The sequence below is a fragment of the Falco peregrinus genome, chromosome 10 (assembly GCF_023634155.1).
Source record: "Falco peregrinus isolate bFalPer1 chromosome 10, bFalPer1.pri, whole genome shotgun sequence".
Classification (NCBI taxonomy): Eukaryota; Metazoa; Chordata; class Aves; order Falconiformes; family Falconidae; genus Falco; species Falco peregrinus.
In genome coordinates, this window is record NC_073730.1 from 1563297 (window position 1) to 1579487 (window position 16191).

At 40.4% G+C, this 16191-nt stretch overlaps 1 protein-coding gene across 2 annotated transcripts in view; it reads right to left on the bottom strand.

Moving 5' to 3' along the window:
• CRB1 (crumbs cell polarity complex component 1) overlaps positions 1-9581 on the bottom strand; it is a 112269-nt gene extending 102688 nt beyond the window's left edge. For both annotated transcript variants that reach the window (XM_027793355.2, XM_027793354.2), the window contains exon 1: positions 9268-9581. In XM_027793355.2, the coding sequence (XP_027649156.1) occupies positions 9268-9343 (76 nt within the window). In that variant the 5' untranslated portion in view covers positions 9344-9581. The remainder of the gene's footprint in view (positions 1-9267) is intronic.
• Between the last annotated feature and the right edge of the window lie 6610 nt (positions 9582-16191).

Here is a 16191-nt window from a genome sequence, read left to right on the forward strand (position 1 = left end):
TTGCTTATTTACAAGGTTGGAGCCTTCTGTCTCTGTACGTTATCCATGAGGTTATCAAAGGGGAGGTCAGGGGCTGCTGGAGAAGACCAGGTACAGTTAGGACTTCTTTACACTCTGTTAGACCTCAGCAGTGGTTTTGCCCTTCTTGCAGCTCTTGGAGTCAGCAGACTCAAAGATGAGCTACACACCCTGTGGCCATATCTCGGCCATTGCAATTGAATTGCATCTCATGTGGCCCATAATTAACATTTTCAGAACTCTGTATGTAATTCTCAACTCCCGTTTACTCTTCCAACCCACCAAAATGGGATCACCAGCAGATTGCTGTGGTATATTTAGCATTGCCAACTGGCATTTAGGAAAGAGATCTTGGAAAGATGCCTGTATAAATAACAAGGTATAGGCAGATGGGCGCAGGCAAAACTCCTTTTTGCGTTCTTTGAGCCAGCACAGTGCTAGCACAACTACACCACTTCTGCACCGGAGGTGGCTGATGTCCAAGCAGCAGCAAGGCGACGTGTTAGTTCAGATACCCTCTCAGGAGCTCTCTCACCAGCTGTTACGAGGATGGTGTGTTATACAGCAGGCTTTTGCTGGTAACAGAGCCTGATCTTTTCTTTCAGCTATGTGGACATTTGACTATGTTCACATTCATGGATGGCCAGCCATGGCAGAAGGGAAACAGGAACTGTTTCCCAACAAGGGAAAACAGGAACTGTCAAGGGAAGTGTGACCAAGTAGCTGCCTTTCAGCTGCTCCTCCAGCTCGCCTGGCAGTCTGAACATGAGTCAGAGCAGCTCTGGTCTTAACTGCTTTAGAGGACAGTCAGCCTTTGGTAGTCCCACAACGCAGGAACATAGGGGTACCTCGGGAACCGTCACCGAAGAGACACGTCAGGCCCTTGTGTCGATGCCTGAGTACTTCGGGTTGGGCACTTTGAACAAGTGAAACCTGTCTGCGGACTCCCTGACTAATGCAATTAAAGATGTTTTGTCTGTCTCTATTCAATGAAAGGTTAAGAGAACAGGATTCCAGTATGCTCAGCCTTGGGCAAGCAAGCAAGAGCAGTAAAAAGAAGCAAGGAATTTCTTCCCCCACCCCACCCCCCCTTTCACCCTGAGCATCCACCCAGGCCACAATTACTCAAGCACAGCACTTCCCAGCACCGAAGGATGCACCAGACAAGTGCCCTGATCCTTGGTTGCTGGAGCGGGGACACTGTATGTAATGGGTTAGCAGCCCATGCCCCTTTTCTAGAAATATTTAGCCCCAGAAATATTTTGATTTCTGTCTCTGCTGATAAGATTTCAGGCTGGCAGAAGCTGCCCTAACCCTGAAGCTGCAGCAGCAACTGCAGCGTTGCTTTGTTGATGCCTGGAGAGGAACGCGTTGTGCTCAGCCTGGAGGAGACCTTTAGAGCTCCAGTGGCAGCTGCGTGGTGTGTGTCACCGCCTGTCAGGCTGCTGCAGAGAAGCATTGTCAGTTGGGGTATTTGTCAAAAGATGGAAGCAATTTCCTGTTGGCTCATTTTATGGGTGAATAAAATATAATCAATATAAAGTAAACATAAGAATCTCATTGGAGAAAGGTTTATCTGGGTTGGGTTTGTGGGGTTTTTTTTTTGCTATTTGCTGGTGTGAGAGGGCTTTCATACGAATGGCTGAGGAAACAGAAAAGTACAGTGAGAATTGATGAAACATGTCAGTCTCTAAAACCAACAAATTAATCTGTAATATCAATCTAGAAAATGATATGTATCATTTATCTACTTGCTGCTTACTCTCTGTGACTCTAGATGAGTCAATTAGGTTTAAAGGCTTCCCTTAGAAAATGTAAATATCAGGACCTTTTTTCCTTTTTGGACCACCACAAAGAGAATAATCAAGGTTGCCTAGAGACTGAGGCATTATTTTCTTAATGCTGAGGTGTGAATTATAAAACCCCAAAGAGTAGAAGTATCCTTGAGCGGTCTTTGGCTGCAAACCCCTGTAGGCAGGATCAAATGCGCTTAGATTGCTGTTTTTCTAACTTATTTATTAGAGGGAATATGCTGACTATCAGGAGCTAAGGAAAATGGACTAATGCATATCCCTTCATTGCTTGCTAGCTGGCAGAATATATACTTTTTCTTTTAAACATTAATGTTTTATAAATAAGTGATTTTTATTGTCATAAAAAGAAAATGTTAAACTTGTCTTAGATGAAGCATCACAGTGAAGGCTCCTAGAACAATGTTAATTTGTTATAATATGTCCAGAAATGCCACTTAAAAGGGTTTCCTAGAAATTTCCTGATATTTGTTTTGGTGTAGTAGGTTCCTTTTTATATGGAGGGAGAAGCTAGCTGTAAAATTTAGGTTCAGCAAGTAATCCATGTTTTCCATTCCTTTTCAGTTTTTTTTTACCATAAAATTTATACTATTAATAATCCATTCGTTAATATTTTCTTGAATTGTACTGTCAATATATCAAGTATACTCAAATTGCAAGTAAAATATAAGTGACTTGACTCCAAAATCTGGCAATCAAACTGCTTGATCTCTAGCATGGAGGTACTATCTATCCCCATCATAATGAGTGCCTTCAATAGCCAAAGTGCTTATTTAAAGCATAGGACACCAAAAAAGGAAGAGTAGGTACTTGATGTCTCAAAGAATGAGAGTAAACTATTTTCAAACTGACATTAAAGCAACAATTTTGTTAATGCAACCAAGGAGGCTGGGTTCAGGGCTGCCTTTGTTTTGAACAGCAGGTAACCCCCACTGGTGGTGCAGGAGGGACGGGAACCCAGCTGCTGGCCCAGCCCAGAGCTCTGCTGAGCTGCCCTGGAGCCTCGGTGCCAGCGCAGCCCTCGGGCCAGGGAGGGACCTGTGCTCCTTTGGGAGCCCATCGCCGCAGATCCTCACTGATCACCCCCAGGGTGGTGCTGCCTGCCCTTCATCTGTCTAACGCCAGCTGCAAAACAGCAGTCTAGTCGATTTCTGGCAGATATTTATCTAACCTGCTCATTTAAAAGTTCTGATATAGAGATGTAATTATCCTTCAGTTGGGAAAGTTCACTCAAGTCTTCCCTGATGCATGTGGAATCTATTATTCTGCAGAGCCTGCCCTTCCAAAGGTCACGGGGAGCAAGTGATCTCATCATCTTCCTTGATTACCGTTCTCTTTTGTGGAGGTAAAGCTGTAATCACGTCCTCCCTCAGGCTTCTCTTCCCATGACCCTTTCTCACAGGGCATATCTTTCTAAATATCTGCCTATTTTTGCTGTCCCTTTCCAGCATTTTCCCAGTTGCCAGCCTCTCACTCAGAGCAGCACTCAGAACTGGATATAGCCCATGCTGAATAGCAGATTGATTACTCCCCTGCATCTTATGTGTTATTTTCCTGTCAACACATAACAGCAAAATATTTGCCTTTCCATATAACTTTTCAATAGGGAAGTACTCAGTTTGGCCATCAAGATTTGAGCATTCTTTAAACAGTGTTATTTTTTTCCTGAGTTTCCTCCTGCAGAGAGGAAAAGGTGCAGACCGCTGCACAGGGATAGGGCTCTCGCAGTGTCCCGGGTTCATCAAAAGCAACGCAGGGGAAAAAAGCCTGTGCATAGATAGAGATATAAACTTTGGGTGGAGATACCTTTGAAAGGTTTATGTATATACTAAAACATCAGGTTTATGTCCTCTGCTTGTATGACACGCTTTAACATTCCAGCATCGGTTTCTCCAGTACGTTACCACCGACGCTGCACAATATATCAGTGTTTCAAGATGCCTGTGAGGTCTCTGCTGCTGGCTGAGCATGAGTGATAAAACACCCTCCTGTTCAACCTCCTTTCTTTCCCATCAGACTCTTTCATAATAGGTCATTAGTCACAAACAACACCCGCTTATAGAGATTGATCCTTGCTACAGAATTCCCTTTCTGTTTCTCGACTGTGAATACATCATTGTGTTTTATCCTATATTGCCAAAATCAGTGTCATTTGAGGGCTAAATTTTCTTGCATTGTAATTTCTGGATGACTAACAGAGGACATGGGGAAGTGTTTAACCTCCAGAGGTACCTGGTGTCAACGGTTCCCATTTTACGAAGTACGCAGCAGAGAGGTCCTCTGACTGGGCAGTCTTGCTCAGCTATTGCAATGGTAGGTGTAGCACCTTAAGGATGCCTTGTAAGAACTTGCATTGAAAGGCTCAAATACAGGTGGTGTTGGGATGCTCTTAATGTCACTTTTATGCAAATGGATCCACCTTGCAGAAGTTACCTTCTTGTTTAAAAATTATTGTATTACTACTTTCTGTTCCTAGGATTTTGTTTGATTCCAGAGATGGAAATTATATCCATAATAAAATATATAAATGAAAAGGAAAAAAACCCAAACCCAACACCTTTATAATTGGGTCAAGAAGCTGTTGCTTTAAACTCACTTAAGACGAAGGCAAACATCTAAAAGGTATTTCATTTTTGATATAATATAGATGCACTGTGAGACAGCTAGGATGGAGGGAAAGCTGCAGGGTTCCTGGTGCCGGTGCTCAGCCGTTGCTGACCGCCGCTCTGACAGGCTAATGAGGCTCTGCTGAGGTACCAAATCTGCTCTGAACTCAGCAGATGCACATCCTAACAATGCTTTGCTGGAAAGCTACTTGCCTCATCTGAGAGTCCGTGAGGGATGAGCACTAACTATGAGCAAAACCACAGATCTCTTTGTAAGTAGACCTTTATTCCTAACACAGTAATTAAGCAGTAATTAGAAGTTGTGTGAGTAATGGGAATAGTTGCAGGAAATTAAATGTTCTTGTCCATGGGGAAAAATTGCATAGTGCTGACATCTCAGAGGGGCAGAAAAAGGACGCAAGTAAAGCTCAGATATTTTGATCACATTAACAGCAATCCTAGATTAATTTTTATTCTTAATTTATGAACATTTGGGCGAACTATTATGAAGTAAATAGTACTTTTATTCAGCTCTGCTGAAGGATCATGAAGTCATTAAAATGGAGGAAAATAGTTTTGAAATTAAGATTTATTTTTAATGATTTTTTGACAAAAGGAAAAGATAATTTTGCATTAGTGATAGATAATCCATTGTAAAGCTTGTTAAAAAAATAAAAAAAGAGTTGTTGGATTAAGATAAAATATTCTGAACTTGTACGTGACCCTAGACAGAATCAGTTCCAAGATCAATGCCTAAATAAACCTGTATTTATCATAATTTCCAGTGCTGCTCTTCTTAACTCTCTGCCTGGAGTTATATACTGATATACTGATAACAATTTCTGTTAGACAGTAATATGGCAGCAATTAGTTACCAACGTTGTCCTGGATTTGGAACATGCCTCCTGTCAGCTGCTGTAGGTAATGATCCATGGTCCCTCCCCATACAGAGCTGACTGTCTCTAGATGCCCCCCCAGATTAATCTTACATTAGTTCATTTGGTATATTTTGTGGCAACAAATTATGTTCACAATACGCTACATAAAACCAACCTGTATCGAGGGCTTGCATACAATACTCAGAACCATGGGCACAAGACATAAATGAATTTGCAGCTCTGTACCACTATCTTCTCATTGAGGGAGTGGAGGTGCTACTTCACATACTCGCTTGATTGCAATTTTAGAGAAATCCTCAAACTTCCCCTGTTCACAGAGACTCCCTAGGCAAAAATAACTGGTTCTGTGTAGTCTGATATCTTTGTGTTTTGGGGATTGTAAAAAAAAAAAAAAAAAAAAAAAATAGAGTGCGCAACCTAGAAATTATAAAAAAAGATATATACACTACCATATATAATACTTGATCACCTATGGGTTGGAGAAACTCTTTGGTATAGAAAGTAATGGCCGGCAATGGAAAGATAATTAGTGTATTTTATCTGATTTAATTTTGCCCCACTAGACTAAAATCTACCAGTGTAAACAAACCAGACAGTTCCAACAGAGAAAGAGGCACAAGATAATTAAGAAAAGGAGGCACAGTTTTCTTTTAATTGATTCATAGCTCCATCGGTAAGCCAGTATGGGAAGGGAACAGCCTGGGGAATATGTGTTTTGCAGAGCCCCAGGAGACGTGTAACACAGGAATTTGGGGCTAGATTCTAACCATTTGCCCACACCTTTCCACAGGCTTGCTGTGCTGTAGCGTAGTTGTGGTGATGTCAAAGACAGAATGTATATGAGGATGAAGAGGGCCTGCCAGCAGACAGCCACACCTGCCCCAGCAGCACCCCTTCCCCCCAGGGACAGACAGCAACATCAGAGTAACCTGACTGATGCCTTTGCCCCAAGGCAGGCCAGTGTACAAAGCAGAAGTCATCAAGGGCTCTCCAACAGGCTCCTTTTTCTGTTCCAAGACAGGGCTAAGCCCACAATCTTTTTGGAAATGTAACTTTGCGGGATGAAACTTATACCTGTTCTTTTATTTATCAAGTACATGTAATTCTGAGTGCACATACTCATATTTGTACAGGTGCTGCACCTGCCAGCATCACATATCAGCTGGGGCTCCAGTAGACTAGATTAATTACAAATGGTCTTTCCAAAAGCATTTTATACAATTGAAATAAAACATAATAATCATATATCGTTTGTAGGAAGGCTGTGATTTACAGGTTGAAATGCCCATCACTCTGTACAGTTTGGTGTTAAGTGTTGTTACTGGTGACAATAAAGGTAAAATACCACTTTTAATTATCCAGGAGATTCAAAAGGAACCACAAGGGACAGGACTACATTCTTTAATACCTTAGTCTTCAGCTTTATGGAAGATTTATGTGCAGGCAGAAGACTTTTATTAAAAGTCTAACAACTGAGTGTCGTACAGGAATTAAAGGATAGTATCTCATAATATATTCCAAAGTACCCATGACACGCTATTTTACAAATAAGAGGGCACACAATTATTTTAATAATGTTGAACAACTTTGTATTTGTTTTTAGTTCAGCTATTCATTTTATGCTATATTCAAATATTTTGTGTTCATGTGGCAACATTCCTGAAAAATGCTTTAATTTCATTGGAACTGTTACTAAAAGACCTACTGTCTGTATGGGACACTTCTCAATGCATGCAAACCTCTCTGCGCGTCAGGAAAGTGGACAAGCTGAAAAAATTATATGCAGATATGTTTTTAGAAAGTCTTGGCTTCTAAATACTATTTATTTCCCAAATTATTTAGAATAAATAATTATAAAGAAGGTGTCAATCAGGACCTAAGATTAGAATTATTTGGGGGACGACAAGTCCAGTAAATCGATTTTAAAATTATAATGTCTGATGTAAATTTTATAAATATCAGCAGTCGTCTCTGTTCTGTTTCATTCTCAGGTTTTCTATCTTGGTCTTTCTCAGCTTTAATTTTTAAGTAAGGAAGTAATTTCCGTCTGTCTTCTGCTTCTATTTCTGTGGTATCTGTTCACAGTTATGTTTTTATTAACAGAAATTTTTAGCAGTTTCAAATGGTGTACAAACTTTCTTGAGAGAAAATATCTATCAAGATCATTAAACATGCAGCATCGATAGACACAGATACGGTCCTGAGTCTGAATCTGTAATTATGGCTCCCGCTGTAGCTGCTCCATCCTGGTATATCAATTTCTATCACAGCAATTTGCAACAGCCACAAATCTACCTGAAAAGAGAGTCCTCCAAGACTGAAAAGCCTCTTCCTTGAGACTAGTCATATGACTATAACCCAGGGAAAAGTCAGGCCACCTCTGAAACATCATCCCAGCCAACTGTGCTAAGGCAGAGGCACAAAATGACATACAACTACTTTTCCTTCCTTTGGTATCCTGCAGTGAGCAAAGCTCACTCAAGGTCAAAGCCAAACTTCTGCTTACCTTCTTGTTTTTTAACTGATTCTTGGGGGGCTTTTTTCCTTGTTTACATTCTAGGAATGCTTTTTTTGTCATGTTTTTAATGTGTCCTTTTTAATTTTATAAGCACTTCACTTTTTATTCTCTTTCCCAAAGATTTTAAATTTTGTTCTAATTTGCCTGCCTCACATATAAATGAATTTTTCTTAACTAAACCCATTCCTGTTACTTTCTTTTAATTAGATAGCAGACTCTTGCTCAGAGACTTTCTCGTTCATCCTACAGTATACAGACTTTAAAAAATGCTTTTTGAAAGTGGAAGATTCAGCCTCTCTTTTTTCAGGTTATGTCCTGTGGTAAGTTAATTTAGAAAAAACACTTTGGCTCCCCTGATTCACATCAGTACATCCCCAGGGAAGAAAACTACTAGGATAAAACAATGTTTCTGTGATATTCTGTATTTTTTCCTATATCTTCTTGAAGTATGGGGTTTTTTTTCAGTACTGGTTGATCCAACTGCATCTGTTTGCTTTTCAGTCTTTAATTTATGTTGGGCTGTAAACTGTCCAAGTAACAATTTGAGTGATGCAGCAACAGAAGGTGACCCAGATTACACAACACTGTATGCTAATGCCAAATCTTCTTGTTTAATGGCAGCTGCTCAGAGCTTTGTCTTACTGTGATTCACATTCAACAGACACAAATCAAACAACCTCCTCAGACAGACACACATCCTGCCTGTCTTTCTTTTAAACATGTTCAAGAGCTACTGCTTTTCATACACACATATCAGCCTCACCAGCTGAGGCCATTTAGCCTCCTTGGCTTGTATTTACTCTCAACCATCTGACACAATTATCAAGGAAACCCATTGTGACTTCCAATATTTTGCATACTTCTGTTTATGTGGAAGTTTGCTGAGAATATTGTCTCTATAAAAATAGTTGGACTTTTACACTCCCTCATAATGGAGATATTTAGAACACCAAATATATCGCAGTTGTTTAATAACTGATTTCTTTAGAGGTTGTAATTACAAAAGCTTATATGATAAAGCAATGAGTGCTACTGAAATATATAACATGAACAGCTTTAGCAATGGATAAAGTAGCCTAGATTTTAATCACATAGGTTTAAATTTACTGAATGAATGCTACCAAAATGCAGACTTTAACAGTTTTAACATAATATTTTATTATGGCACTTTCAGTATGGGAAGCAAGGTATTAAAAATGCTTTAATTCCTCATTTAAATAAAAAGTTGAAGCATGAAGACCAGGAAAGCTATCATGCGACGAGTACATACAACTTAGTTTCATGGACCAAATCTTTTTGGCATCTCCATCAAATTTGTAAAGCCTTCTGACAACACAAGCTTCCTGCTAGAGGTGCACGTCTAGCCATCTACCCAGGGGACATGTCAGAACAATAAGAAAAAGCGCAAAGCTTACTTTTTAAATGGATGAGCAGCAAAAAACTGAGGTAGAAGATGAGTAGAGAGTTAATTCTTGAATGAGCCATATTCATCTTGATAGGACATTCTCCACTGAGTTGCCTGTTGTCCAAAGGCTGGTGCTGATCCTCACTGCTTTCTCATCTCTGAAATGAAGGTAATAATGAAGGCACCCAGTCCCCTACCAGCCATCTCTGCCTGTGCCCCTCATCAGCCCGTTCCCTGCAAACATACAGACTTTGATTCAAAAGGCAGTGGTGCTTGTTAAGGTTTTACTTCAGCAGGTCCGAGTGATTTTTCAAACCTGGTGCAGATTTGTCTGCGAGCTGGACTGGAGTCTTCCCCTGGCTCTGGCGCAGAACCGTGCTGGGAGCGGTGCGCTCTGCCTGCCTGGCACTGCGCAGCACATAAGGCACAGCACCCTTAACCTTTCAAACCAAATCACTCATTACCCTTTACTGAACCTCCGTTACATCACACTCCTCCTGATTCACAGCACAAACACTTTATGTTTCTTGCATAAAGTCAGCTAACAAACACTTTCTGTTTCTCACCCCATTAGCACATGAAGTAAAAAGATGTGCTCAATCTTTTTTGTAAGTAGATATTAGCCTGCTCTCTTCCACAATCTTTTTTTGTTTTTGTTGTTATTGTTTATGCTGGATTTAAATGCTTTTGCCATTGCTAAAAAGCATAATTGGGAAGTGGCACAGGTCCTCTGACCTTCGTCAGGTTGTCTTTAATTTTGAACTGCTCCTAGAGGAACCAGTCACTTACAGACTCAGGAGATGACACAGTATGATGGATGAGAGAAGGGGATGGGGGCAGGGTATGGCAGCGTTTCTCTTTAGCCAGAGCTGGCCTTTAGACGGCCGTGGCTGCCGCAGGTGCAGTCAGCCTGCCCGTAGCTAGAGGAGCCTCCCCAGCTGCCGAAAGTTGTCTCAGTGTCTAATGCCTCAACTGTTGACTACAACGCTGTCCACAGATATTAAAGCCTTGGTCTAGGCTGGCAGAAGGGAAGAAGAACCTGCCCCAGCAGCTGTGTTCAGGTACCACAATCCCAGTACAAGCTTTGGCCTTCTGGCACCTCACAAATCCAGGCATGAAGTCTATGTCTGCTATGGCTAAGCTGCGCCATAACAATGACTGTCACAGCATCACTCAGGCCATGAGGCCAAGAAAGAGACAGCCTGCCTGTCTGGCAGTGAATCTGTCCCTTTCCACCACCTTTGCTCCTACCAGCCTTCCTGGCCCTCAGCGTTTCGCACTTGCCCTCCCTGCCTCCACGCAGAGCCCAGGCATTCCCAGCCCGGGAACAGCCCTGAAAATCCACTCAGCTGTTGCTACGTTAACACTACCGTAAAACAGGTAACGTGCAATAAATCTGGTGCTGTCTTTTGTCCTCCCCAGTTCAGTGGAATCTTAATCCGCAGTTGAGGAAGCCTTTGGTAATACATTTAACTTCACTGTACGCTTAACTGAACCAAGCACAGACTTACAGCCAAGCATATGCCTAAGGCCCTGAGGTGAGTGGGGAGCAGACTGTTGATGCCAACATGAATTTAAAAGTTGTTTATAATGGGAAGGTACGTTCACATCCACTCTTTCAGCTCAGTGAACTGAGTACTTTTAACATTTCTTCTGCTGCAGGGCCCTTCCTCTTCTCCCACCTCATTCATGTGCAACTGCACTCACCCGCCTGGTCTCTGTGGCACATCTTTTCAGATACTCTTTCGCTTCTCCTGGCAGTAGCAGCTCTATCACCTCTGCTTCTCAGGGCATCCACCCTCCAGCCCCTTCAAGCCTCCCCGCTCCACCTGCTGTCCTGCAGGGGCTTCGGAGAGCTCTGGTCTCTCCCATGACAGCCCAGGCTGGATTTCCTGGTCAAGTGTCAAGAGCTAGGAATGTCAGAAGGAACTGGGTTCCTACTGGAAAGTCCTTAGATAACTATAAAGTTAAATACAATTAAATGGCTAGTTGTATTTTTCAGCTGTTTCACTTTCAGTATATGTACATTTAGAATTGTTCGGATATTGTCCTCTCCTTGCCATCTGTCTATTCAGTTTCTGTTTAAAACTACCTAGTAAAATATAGAAGCATTACAACAAAAACATGAAAATACTATTCTACCATGTGGGAATTCTTCCATTGGGCTAAACTATGCAGTTTTGGTCAGTGCTGACTTTCTGCTTTAAATGCGTTATTGCTGAAGTTTGTTACTATGTAACTTACTTAAAGAAACAAGATTTCCCATTATAATTTTGAACGATTTTAAAATTGTTTTTGTAGAAATAGTCTCCATTAACAGGATCTCGATATGTCATCATATGGTGATTATAACTGCTGATTAAATTAACTTCACCTTTATTAGGGAAACACACTGCACTGATCTAGAAGTTTAAGGAAGGCGGCATACTTCCATCAATTGTTAGAACATATTTGGTCTGAAGACCTACAGGTTCAATACACCAGCCAATTTAAAAAAAGAAATCCTTCAACTATTCAGAAATTAAGAGCCAAAATTCTTGATAAGAGAAGATGAAGTTTTCAGTTCTGAGGAATATATGGTAAGTACTGCATGGAAGCAGTTACATCTATTAAATCGGAATGTTTTTCTGACAGTTACACAAGCATGTGTAAAATCTGTTCCCTCAACAAAATTACCAGTCCTCAGACATGAAGATATGCCACCACTCTGAGAATATACTGTAGGTAAACATGTGTTGATATTTAAATTGATCTGCCAAGTAACTCTGTAGTTATTACAAGCCAATATAGCAAGTATATTGAAAAATCCTAGGCTTTTGGAAAGTTACTAAAATGTAATTGCTTTCAGGATAGCCAAAAGAGCTGCTTTTTCACTCTGTTTGAAACTGTTCTCTGTATTTCCCAATACCTATTTCAAATGTTTCTTCTTCCTCATGAGCTATTCATATCCCAGAATTAATGGGGAACAAACTAACTTAACACTGCCCCAATTCCTTGAAGTTGCCTACAGGAAAGGGTTCGATTTCTGCAGCACTGGCACTTCCTGAACATCATTTGTACTCAGTGAAGCGTAACATCTAATGTAATTTTCATATTTCTCAGCACAGCTTAGCTTTGATGAGGTTCTTCAGTCATATATCTCAGAAGCTATGCCATTTTCTCAGGGAGAAAGGGTTCGTGTTGCCATTTTCTTTCACTTAAGTGCTTCCCTTTTCCATTCTGATTGCTTCTTTGCAATAATTACAGTGTGGTATCATATCAGACTATACTCGTCAGTGTCAAGTCCTCTAAAATATTTTACTGCAACTCTGGCCAGAAAACTCCATCATCTAACATCTCCTGTTGCCTAATATAAGCACTGTTTTCAACTTTCAGATGACAGCAGTACTGTGTATCTTCTGCTTCTCACTGCTAGGCCTGTTGTTTTCTGATTGTTCAATGTTGCTCCAATTTAAAGTGCAATTTTTATTGACAGCATCCTGTGCCTTCTAGGTCAAATACGTTTATAGGTGATTTCCTTAACTGGTACTTCTTTTCCAGTATGTAAAATCTTATGGTAGTTTTAATCTGAACTACAAAATGAACAGAAATTAGAGCAGTTAAATAATTCCTATAAAGTGTCAAATTCCCTTGCAAGTATAAGATGGTGGGTTTACAAAATGCTCGTGGCTGACTAACCTAAAGCTTTTATTAAAACCTTTTTGTTCACTGGCAATTAAACCACTGACAATTAGTCAGGAGCAGGTGGGTGATTTCATGGCAGTGGAAGAGTGACTGAGCTAAGGATAATATCACCTAGAGGTTTTGGATATGCAGAACTCAGCCTGACCAGGTCCTGGGCAACCCGCTCAAACTAGACTTGCTCTGAGCAGGTGCTTTGACTAGAGACCCACATACGATCCTGTGATTCTCTGAATATAGCATTATATTTTCTGCACAAGTGTCAGCCTATATTGGCTCAGTCCCCAGTTTTGTATACCTAATGCAGAAAGCTTCTGCTTTATAAACCAGTGCTTGTATTTTCCTAGGGCCTTTGGCTTTCCTTGCTGGCATTCAGCAGTGCTCCTTGCTTACACCTTCTGTTAAGTTCTTGCTGGATTTCGTCACCAGATATGTGCCACTGCTCACTGTTGGGAGAATTTCATTTTACAAAAAACTATGGAGCGTGACAGCATGAAGTCACTGTGGTCTGACATCATGGTTTGGACGCTCAAAATACATTCTGAAATATTTATTGAAAACTCAGGACAATGGAGTTTGCTAGAACAATGGACCTGACTAGATCATCTTCCTGTTTATGGTACTTGTACCCTCTTTATGAAGCAGCTCATAGACTGTGTATTTTTTTTAGCTTTTTGCTCTTTGAATGGACAAACCAACGGACAATGGACAAACCAATGTGAATAAGGGCTGACTAAAAGGTTTTGTGGATAGAGAGTTGTATTGTAACAGGAAGTTGTTTACCTCGTTAACAAAACTGCTATAGATCTATTTGCATTTTAATTAGGCAACTTGCGACAAGAACAACTATGTGCATTGATTTCCCACACTTGCAAAGCTAACTGCCTACAAGAGACAATTGGAAACTCCCTTGGCCCATGCTTTGCCACAGATAAATATTTTACGACTATATTTAATGCCTTGTATTAGTCTACAAGTATTACTTCTTTTGAGCTTCTTTTTCATTGATTTTAGGATGTACAAATCTTTTTTTTTAAAAAATGAACTCTTGCTTGGCTATTTTTATTCCTTCCTCAGCCTGAGTAGAACTTCAAAGCAGAACATTCTCTTCCAGATGACCCAGCAGAGCATGAGCTTCCAGTTCTGCCAATTTACAAATTATAAATGTTTTTATGAAACTGAGGGGCTTTATCTGAAAACGTAGTTATTTTGCAAGAGTTGACAAGTCTGTTACTCCCTTAAATGTAATTAAATTTTTGAAATTATGATTACTTTTTTGCTTCTCCATGTAGCCATTTTCCTGCTGACTAATGAGGGATTTCTACCCTCATTTCTTTAACCAAAGATTACAGAAGTGTCAATTGGATTCACTCAGATATATCTGGTTTTGGACATGATAGAAATAGAGGGAGTGATAACCCAGCGTCCACTTCCAACTGTATTTTCAAATACATGAATTTCAAGCAGTGTTTGCTAGCACCTTGCACTTGTTCATGGTCAGGTACTAGTTAAGGTGCATGCTGTTCAAATTATTGCATTTCTGGCAAGGAGTTTAAGCTGTTTGGTTTTTCATATGAAGTCTCTCCTGAGTATTATACACTTAAGTAGGCAAAACAAAGTGACTCTGTAAGGTACAACAAGATTCCCCTGGGACCTGCAGAACTCAATAGCGTGTGATTCACTTACCCTCATCTTTGATGAATTTTTGCAAAATAACATGGTTTTATTGTATTGTGTGTGGCTGATATCACCAGGGAAGCAATTCCACTGTCAGATGAATGCTAGGTCAGGCCTTGTCAATGCAGATGAAAATTTGCAATTAGTATTCTGTACCTTGCTGCTAATGAACCGTCTAATCAGGAAGTTTGTCTGTACGAATAATCTTCCTGTGAGTGTCAAGGTTACAGGAGTGCTTGACAAAATGAGGCAGTGTTTTTACAAAAGCACTGATATATTAAATGCTAAATGGGTTGTAAATGTACTTTTTACTTCTACGTTTTTCACTTCAGCAGAGTAGACGTTAACAGACTTACAAATACTCTTCTAATTCTCTTTTTTTTTCTTTCCTTCAGAGTGAGATAACTCATACAACAAAGCAGAAAGTCCTAAAACTGTAAGTATTGGAATTAATTTGAAAAACTAATCTGTTTCAGAGAAGGTAGTTGTATAGGCAAGCAACAGTTTCAACAGCATTTGGGAAAGATTGAAGTTAGTATGTAGCATCATTTCACCTGATCAATACTAAGTGGTTTCAGAAGGAATTCAGACCCAAAAACTCCAGCAGACAACAGAGTAGAGGAGGAGAAAGAGGAAGAACCAGGAAGGGAGGATTAGTAACCGAGGTTGGTTGAGTTTAACACACACTATATATGTAAACATTTTACTTCTGGTGAATACTGTAATCATCCTAGGGACAGGGAAGAATTCTAATTACAGACATACGGACAGACTGGGAAGGAGGAGGTGATTCTGAAACTGTTGTTCAACTTTTGGTCTTCACAAACAGAGAAAGCTGACAACCTACTTGGTTTCACAGGCCAAGCACTGGGCTGGGGGCCAGGAGACTAATTCTTTCCCCAGTTTTGCCTCACTGTGCTCACAGGTGAGGCGCGACAATTGTTTTCAGTGATAAATCATTCTGAGGTGCTGCAATTTGCAACGGAAATGCAAAACACAGCACTCATTAATAGTATTTGTAACGGCCAAACAGAAAAGCTTCTTAATTTTTCCTGCTCTCTAATATCCCTTATAATTTTTTTCCTTTCCTTTATTCAGTCATTGTATTGATTTTTTGTGACAAGGTTTTGAAAAGCATCTGACGATTTGGAGCATTTTGATTTGCAGGTTTCCAGTTGAAGGTCATGACTTTCACAAAGAGCAAAGCAAAATTTCCCTGCAGGCACCTCTGAAGTGTCTCAGCGTGGGTCCTGGCAAGTACTAAATTCCTCTTGGAAATCTTGGCCTCTGTGTTAAAGTATTAGACAGTATTGTGGGAACAATAGGTAACAGTAAGTGCCCCAAAGAGATATCAAGTTCCTGCTAAGTATTGGTTAAGACAGCATTCATCTTAATGCCAATGCATTCCTCAAAGGCTGCGGTTTTGTACCAAACTAAATCCTGAAAGTTTGTCAGTTTGAATTATATCCTCCACAAGGTACAATGAAATAGTCTGGCTTCCAAATTTGTGTTGATTCAGAATATTTCACACCTATTTCAATCACAGGCACCAATACTGACCTCAGTGAAGATGACA